This window comes from Echinops telfairi, unplaced genomic scaffold (genome assembly GCF_000313985.2).
Source record: "Echinops telfairi isolate 266 unplaced genomic scaffold, ASM31398v2 ScPeMD7_7412;HRSCAF=8450, whole genome shotgun sequence".
In the NCBI taxonomy this organism is placed as follows: Eukaryota; Metazoa; Chordata; class Mammalia; order Afrosoricida; family Tenrecidae; genus Echinops; species Echinops telfairi.
The window spans coordinates 2,629,187-2,637,740 of NW_022111312.1; the positions used below are offsets into that span (position 1 = coordinate 2,629,187).

The 8,554-nt window shown below is 39.0% G+C and overlaps 1 protein-coding gene across 1 annotated transcript in view; it reads right to left on the reverse strand.

Annotated features, from left to right (window-relative positions):
• The window catches only part of NAA25 (N-alpha-acetyltransferase 25, NatB auxiliary subunit), a 77,971-nt gene that overhangs the window by 8,792 nt on the left and 60,625 nt on the right, over positions 1-8,554 (reverse strand). The window contains exons 18-22 of the mRNA XM_045296691.1: positions 7,479-7,722; positions 6,964-7,087; positions 6,575-6,640; positions 4,686-4,783; positions 3,551-3,709 (exon numbers count right to left, since the gene is read on the reverse strand). Of these exons, the coding sequence (XP_045152626.1) occupies positions 3,551-3,709; positions 4,686-4,783; positions 6,575-6,640; positions 6,964-7,087; positions 7,479-7,722 (691 nt within the window). The remainder of the gene's footprint in view (positions 1-3,550; positions 3,710-4,685; positions 4,784-6,574; positions 6,641-6,963; positions 7,088-7,478; positions 7,723-8,554) is intronic.

Genomic DNA, 8,554 nt, shown 5'->3' on the forward strand with positions numbered 1-8,554 from the left:
GTTGGGATGTTTTCTTGATGCACAGTTAACCATTATATAAAACTCTCTTTTACATGAGTTTCTGTGGATTTGTTTCTCTAAAGTACCCAGACTAACACATATGCTTATATCACACAAGTTATGCCAACTTCATTCTACCGCAATACTACTTTATGCTGGCAACAGTAACAGGGGTGGATACCAATTTAGATATTCAGACAGTCTCTCAAATCAATGTGAAGTTCTCTGACAAGAAATAATTGCTAACTCATTAGGGATGATGGCCCAGCTGATCATAATGGTGGCTTTTTTGTTGTAGTTTTTTTTAATGAGAAACCAACAGAAACTAGAGATGAGCGATCAATGGTTAATATCTTTACTGGTTATAACTCACTCAGCTTAGGCCTGGAAATTGCCTAGTACACTAAAAGAGGAGAATAAGCAAAATTTTATTTTACTCTCAACATGTCTTTAAGATTTGCTATATTTAAAAAGAAAGAAAAAGATTTGCTATACTAATAGGGAATACATACTGTATGCTGTAAATTAGAACACTCAACTTAGAACTGGCCATACAGATAACCAGGGTACAGTTGGAAGTTAGAATAATACTGATGATCTTGGTATATAAGTAAATGACAAAAAAATGAAAGAAATCCACTCTTGCAATGGACCCAAGGACCTACTAAAACTTAAAAGGTGGCATTTCACACCTTTGGGAAAATGCCAGCTTACTATTTATTATATGAAAATTAATTCTAGATAGTAAAAAATTGATCAAAGTAAAAACAAAACGCAGGTGATGAGTTGAAACAGCCTGTTCATAACCGTAAAATAGAAACCATTTTAAACAGTAACTTGTCCTTTAAAAAATTACTCTATAACCAAAGGGGGCAGGGAGTGGAGGAAGTTAAATGACAAACCTACAAGAAAAGGGATCATATGTGATAGAGGATTAATAAAACTATTAAAAATTCAGTAACTCAAAATTTATCAAGAGGAAAAATATTGCTACCACAAATGGCAACTTAAGTTATGTATCAAAGAAATCCAAGAACCATCGGATACAATTTTCAACATGAGTACTATATAAGCATAAGAAAGAAACCTAGCCAATAAGCTCGTAAAGCTATCTTATTCTGTAAGAAATCTTTGTCTTCTGTGTAGGCACAACATCAAGAAAAGTCAAGAAAAGGCAGGTTAGAAAGGGGGTTAATGCCTATGAGATGAGCCAAGGGTACAGGCTCACTCAACACTGCTAGGGTAGAGGGATAAACTGGTCTCTCATACAGGAGGGATTGGTCAATATGTATCATAAGTCAAAAAATGTGTAAGCACAATTTCAATTTAACATGACAGCCTAAGGAAATCGCATCGGAAAGTTGACTTTGTGAATGTCATGTTGTAATAGCACTAGTACAGTTTAAGAATTTTTAACCAAGTATTTATTGGTAGGAATAATTTATGGTACTATATACAGTAGGATGATATAAAGTAATGAATAGTAATGAGCTACACCTATAGTCACTGATGGGAAGAGATGTTCAAGACACCTCATTCAGGGGAGAAAAAAAGAACAACTAAGCTAAGTAAAGGCAAGTTACAGAACCCTCTAGGTGGCACACCCCTGGATTGTTCAAAATTAACACTAAAATGTTATCACTGGTTGGTAAGAATATGAAAGATCGCCACTTTATTGACCCTTTTTATGGGTAACTGATGATCTGAAAAAATAAACAAAACCAGAGGTTAAAACAACAACAAAAAGCCCCCAATTCCAAATACCAGAAAGCTATTTGACAAGTTCTAGGACTATAGGCTTTCAGGAGAAAGGAGAGCAACAGAACAACTCAGACGACACCTTCAGATTCCACTCAGGGTCTGGCCAATTGTCTTGACCAGAGAAAGTGAGAGAGAAATTTCCCTTGTTGGTCTCTCATCCGAACCCAAGTACCCTTTGTAAGTGAATGATAGCATGCAGTACAGTGTCTAACCTAGAGAATTCCTCCATTGTTACTAAGCTGAATTGTTCTGGAAGTCCATTTTATGACTAAAACCATCAACATCTGCAAACTGACAATGGTTAGTAGGTTGCTAGAGCGGGCATAAATTTGACATCAAAAGGACGTGCTCAAACAATAACAAAGCAGCTTGTTTTGTGCTGTACTGATTCCTAATTAACTTTCCTTATGAAAATGATATTAATGGTCTACAATAAAACATTAAACAACAATAAATATGGGGGAACATAAATGAACCTTATTTCCATCTCAGTGAAAATGGTTTTGATTCCAGTACTTTTACACAGTACATTACACAGAATATACACCGTATATCCCAGAACATATTCACTGGAAAGTATTCTAAATGGAAGCGGGGGAGGCACCTGAATCTGAGTGAGTTTATTATAGGATCAGTAGTGGTACAACTACGCTAATTCTAAAAGTATTTAGTAATTCAGTATTTTGAAAAGCGGCAGCTGAGTAAGCACATTGCTAGACATCAGAGATCTCCCACTGAGAAAAGTAAGCTATAAAGATGAAATGGAAAGGAGAAGAGAACAACACTGATGCTGGAAGTACATTCAAAAATTGATGTGATTATCAGTAAATAAATTTACTAGCGCTGTCCAGTGAAATGAAGTACCATCAGCAATAAGCACATCAAACATTGCTCAACTTTTAATTTTTCAGTCAGAACTGTAGGAGCTAAACCCAGGAACACGGCTATTGCTTCTGCTGTTAACCATGGATCCTCTTCCATTAGGACACAAAACTGTTTCCTTGCAAGTTGGTGTGGATGCTCGGTGGCTGTGGGTTTCATAACGGTAGCTGTCCCTCCCTAAAATAAGATATCCATTTATAACCTGAGATTTCTTGGATACACCATCCCCATAAACTTTTCATAAAGCATCAATGACCACCATTTGTTCACCTAAGCATCCCCATAAATTTGTTGTTTTTCCGGTTTTAGCAGAATTCAGGATGCTCTGATTGAGGCCCTTTTCAAACTGATCTCATTCTTTACAGTGCCTGGACCGAGATCCTGTTCAGACATGCTATGTCAAACTAAAATGGGTTTATTTTGGGGCAGAACCAATTGAAACCAACATGCAGTTTTTCATAATACACATTTTCCAAGAACTTTTTGAAGCCCCTTTATATTTACATACTAAAAATATAAATATGAGGGAGCTTCAAAAGGTTTGTGAGAAAAGGAAAAGATCATGAAAAATTTCCAATTTTTGAAAGTACTTTCACATCTATATGAATATTTACAATGGGCTGAAAGAACTCTATTTTACAAAATCATGTCAATAACTAACGACGGATCACTAGAATTAGACCACTGACGTAAGAAGTGATTCCGGGGATGCTAAAACCACTAGTTGAAAAGCTGTTGGGGAAAGGATATTCAGTTGATTACGGATGGAAGACCATCACAATGTAGAAATTTAGTAAATACTTCCTTAATTTAAAGAAAGAAAGAAAGAAAAGCCTGTGGGGAGGCAGGAAGCAGGAGACTGCGCGCTAGGGTGTGCAGGACCCCTACAACGAGCAGGCAATTAGGGAAAAGCAAAAGCAGTGGCTTCCAGACTGTTGTGTTTTTCTGCTGTTACCATGATGATGCTGGTCTCTTTTTTCTTCCTTTTCTTCTTCTGCAAATTTAATTTGTATGGTCTCAGGACACTCTCACAGTAACTGGACACCCAAAGGGTAATAGAAATAGTCTGAAAGGGAAAAATCAGAGGCTCATCACCAGGGATTCACTGCACATACCTTTCTTGAACATTTACACGCAATGCAGTACATAGACGGATCCTGTACATTGTTCTAAGACAAACCCTTTCAGTTGCTCCTCCAAATCCAACCCCCACTCTTGCATCTCTACAATCACCACTCCGATGTAGGCCTGCCTTAATATCTTGTTCATATTTTTGAGAATCTTTATCTTTCCTTCTGGCTCTACTAATTCTAAATTCATGCTGCACTGTACTCTAGCATCCTGCCACTTCCCAATAGGAGGCAATGAGTCCTCAATACCCTTTTCACTCACTACAAAGTCCACATCTCTAAGCATGGGATCCAAAGGGCCATTACAATAAGCATCTCCTGAGCCACTTCTCTGACCAGGTAAGAAAGACAGTAGCTTGGCTACAAACTGTACCTCCCATGTAAACAGAGAAATCTTTCACTTGGAAAGCATATGTCCTGCTCTGTATTTGACGATTTATACATCTTTTTCTATATTGTACCGTATACATGTACATATATGTGCAATTATGATTCAGTCACTCACTCTTTCATACAATAATTGTCTATTAGGCCCTTACAATGTGTCAGTCACTGCAACAAGTATGCTGCCTTCAAGGAAATGCAGAAAAGATATAAACAAACACGTGACTGAAAGAAATTAGATTCTATCTAGTGCGAGACAGGAGGAAAATTGGTACATCAGCTCCGGGACACTTCTGCACGTTGCAGATTCTGGACAATTGGTGAGCAACAAGGATACATATGAGAAGATGGAGGACTTAACTTAAAACGCATTAGAGAGTTGAGTCAGAAAGGAAGACGAAGAGAAACAGAAGACTTGCTTCAGACAATAGTTAAAATGGCTATTCAAGTAATAAGGGGTGGGGGGGCACGGGGTTCACTTTGGGGAAGTGAACTCTAAGAGTAACGAATGAGGAGGACGAAGCGTACCTCGACAAAGAAGACAAGGGTTTCTAGGAGCGCAGGATGCGCTTTCAAGTGGCCATCTCTGACTTCTAAGAGGTCACCTTTACACTTACTGAAGACATCTGAAGACAAACAAAAATTAGGGTTTCAGTCAGTATATTTTAATGCCATTTTAGGCATCCAATGTACAACCTAATGAAAAATAAGCAAATATAGAAGCTCCCCCCTGCATTTCCCAAAAGAACCAACTACTACAGGATATCTACTGGAAATTCTATGACAAGTCATGGGATTTCTGCTGTACTGTCTTTCTCAAATAAAGGTGGCCTTATGAATTGTGTATTCTATACTCTAAACCATAATTCCCAAACATATTTGGCCTACTGTTCCATTTTCGGGAAAATAAAATTTTTTAATTACTCAGTGCCCTACTGGTAATTAAAATTTTGATGCTACAGCCCAAAATCAGGAACAAAGTGTAGGTATCTGCTTCTGCAGCCCCCACTGGATCATTCCAGTACTTCCCAGGGGGCAGTACTGCCCACACCAGCTGAAACACAAACCATACCTTTCCACAGATAGGCTGTGGGTACAAAAAAGTCAGGAGTCCAAGTGAATGGCTTAGAAGAACTCGTGCCATTACGGACTAAAGACAAAACTGCATTGCAGGAATCCATTTCCATAACCGAGACTACAATTTGTACAATAATCCTGATCACCTTTTAATTCTCAGACACTCTACATTTGGATAATAAGTCATCTGTGTAAGTGAAAAGAAAGACATAGATTTAAAAGTGTACTTTTTACCAATCAATTCCATTTCTAGAAAGTGAACCCTAAGGAACTGGCTATGTAAACAAGCACCCATACTCTTATGTCCCTAGATGTGCATCACAGCATCTTATAGATAAGAGAAATAACTCACGTATATAAAACATGATGCACTAAATGGGAAGCACAAGATAAATGTACTGTGGCCCTTAAACGCCTGAAGAGAGTCTACATGGCCGACATAGTCAAGTGTCCACGATAACATGAAAACAAGTTTATGGGTGTCCACATAGTTTCCTCATGCTAAAAGAATTCACTGCTATATATATTTATACGTGTATTCCATCTAGGAGGACACAGTCCAAAATATTAAACATTCTTATCTCTGAGGGAACAAGACTGGAAAAGGAAAAAGACCACACCTATTTGCATACTCTTTTATTTATAACAGACAACTCTTACTTTTACTATATATAATAACTTTTAAGCCTTAAAAAATAATTCTTTAGTTGTAAGAGCCACCAATAATAAGATTAAAATAATAATAATTCTTTTAAAATGCCCAGAGTATAACTACTTTCTAATCTTCCCACAGTTTCTATAAAAAAACTGAGTTGTTAACAGATAAAATACATACAATACTATAATACATTGGGGTGAGTGGTCAAATCCACTTTAAGAACATTTACCTTTAGTAATGATTCCCTTGAGGGTATGGAAGAGAGGAGTAAGGGGGTAAAAGGGAGCTGATACGATGATGACTTCACAGCCCCACTCAAGGGGACTGAATAACAGAATTGTAGGTGAACACACACACTGGATGGTGTAAGATATGACAATCAATCATGATAACAATATAAAAATAAAGGTTCAGTGGGGGGTAGGGGAGCAAGGGAGGGGACAAAGGGGAGCTGATATCAAGAGTTCAAGAAGAAAGAAAATGTTTTGAAACTGATGGTGGCAGCAATTGAACAATTATGCTTGATCTAATTGAATTATGGATTGTTATAATATCTGTAAGAGCTCCCAGTAAAATGATTTTAAAAGAAAGAACATTTACCTTTTATTTATTTGACACACACACACCACCACCACCACCACCACCACCACCACCACCACCACCACCCTTGCCGAACATTTACCTTTTAACTGTTCTAGTAAGGACTTAAGGCTATTCTCTATTCGCTCTTGGATCTCTGTTGTATCCTCTAAAATTGAAAAAGAGAAGATGAAATCTTTCCGTTCATTTTTTGGGGGGTGGGTGGGAGACAGGACAAAGATACAAAATCAATACCTGCAAACAAATGATGGGCTAGGACAACTTTTTACTGAAGAGCTATAGCTACCTAAATTCCACTACTAAGAGGCAGAGATGAGAAACCGTGAGCGACCAAGAGAAGGGGAAAATAAGCATTTCCAGAGCAGCTTCCTCCACGACCACCCGCCCACCAGTAATCTTCCCAGATGTTAGAAGATACAATTTGCAGCATTTGCTCTGTTTTCAATGACAGAAATGCAAGTGTCCACTTACCTACACCATTGGTATCCAGGTCAAAAACATCACTAACAAGATGAAAAGAGCGGGTCTGGCACTGCGGACAGCCAGAATGGAAGAATCCAGCCATTCTGGTAGGCACAGGGCCAAGGAAAGGGTACTGGAGAAGAAAGGGACAAGTGGCGTCTCTTAGACATGGCCAGAATTATACAGAGAAAACAAGGCACCTAACTCTTCCAGCAAAACCTGCCTTAAACGGTCACTTACGAACCCTTGATAATCAGCAAAGTAGTAACGAAATCATTATGGCAAAACCAGGAACGCTGCTTTAATTTGTTAGTAGCTACTAAAAATTTGTCATTGCTAAACAATTTTTTTCTTTTTTGATCAATATAGGTTGAGGAGGCCTCTCTAAGTCCCTCTGAATCTATACCCCTCTCCTACAGATGCCGTAAAACAGCCCAAATAATACCCTTTATTGTTTACCTACTTCAAACATGTCAAGTCCTAACTGTAATTATTGCAGCTTTAGTGGTAAGCGCTTATTATACCTGAATTTGCTTCTCAATAAATCGCTTTCCTGTATCCAGGGCCCCCTCCAACTGCTGAAGGAGCAAGCGCAGAATGTCGATCCGGGAGGATATGCCGTTCTCGGTGGTCTTCTCTGAATTCTTTGGCTCGATGGGGTGGTGCAGGCTGGGCAGTCCACTGATGAGCCTCAATGTTAAGGAGCGGATTCTTAGCCACACAGTCTCCTCCTCCAAGGAAAGTCCCTTGTGTTCTTCAGAAACATCCCTGGAACAGAAACACACCAAACCATGCGTTTTATTCACTCTGCTCCTTCAAATGCTCTGTGAGGTCCCTGCTTTCACTTACTGGCTGGATGCTTTGTTGTTCTTAAAGTGCTTCACTTTAACCTTAAGTGAAGCAGTTATCTGATGATCAAAGTAACACATGATGCAAAAAGGTCAAATGACAGAAAAGTGAAAATCCAAGGCAAAAAGTAACCAGGTAACCCGAACACCCACAGTAATAAGATCTTTTCAGACTTTTACAAGGATGTAACAGAAATAAAATAAATAATTCAAGTACCACTAAAGATAATTACTTATAGAACCTATTTAATAACTTTAGGATAAACAAAAGGGGTTCCCAATAGGCACAGTACTTTGCACACTACTCCTATTTAAGGCAGTGTGCGAAGAAAAGTGAAACCATAGCAGGTCTGACACGATTATCTTCTCTGTCTACCCGACTGACCCAGGGTAATCCAAGAGTTCACTAACTGATGCGAGTAGCTCACGGTGCCTGGATTATTTGGGTATGTTCAGGGGGAATATCTGCTCTCCTTTTGGGAAGAGACAGAAGAAGCCCACATAAGCAGCCAGTAAAAACCTTGGGTACTAAGTCTCCAATAAGCCCCTTGAGGCAGAAATATGGCATTTTTCAAGGCTGGAGAAAGGGGCACGGTCCATGCGGCCCCTCACAGCAGGGAGAGCTGAAGACCTGAGATGGAATTTTCCCAACACTGCTGCTATGTCCCTTGCTGATCCTGTCCTGACTTCGCACCGGAAGAACCTCTACCATGAATGCAACTGTGGGCCCCTCGAGTGAGTCAGTGAATGCC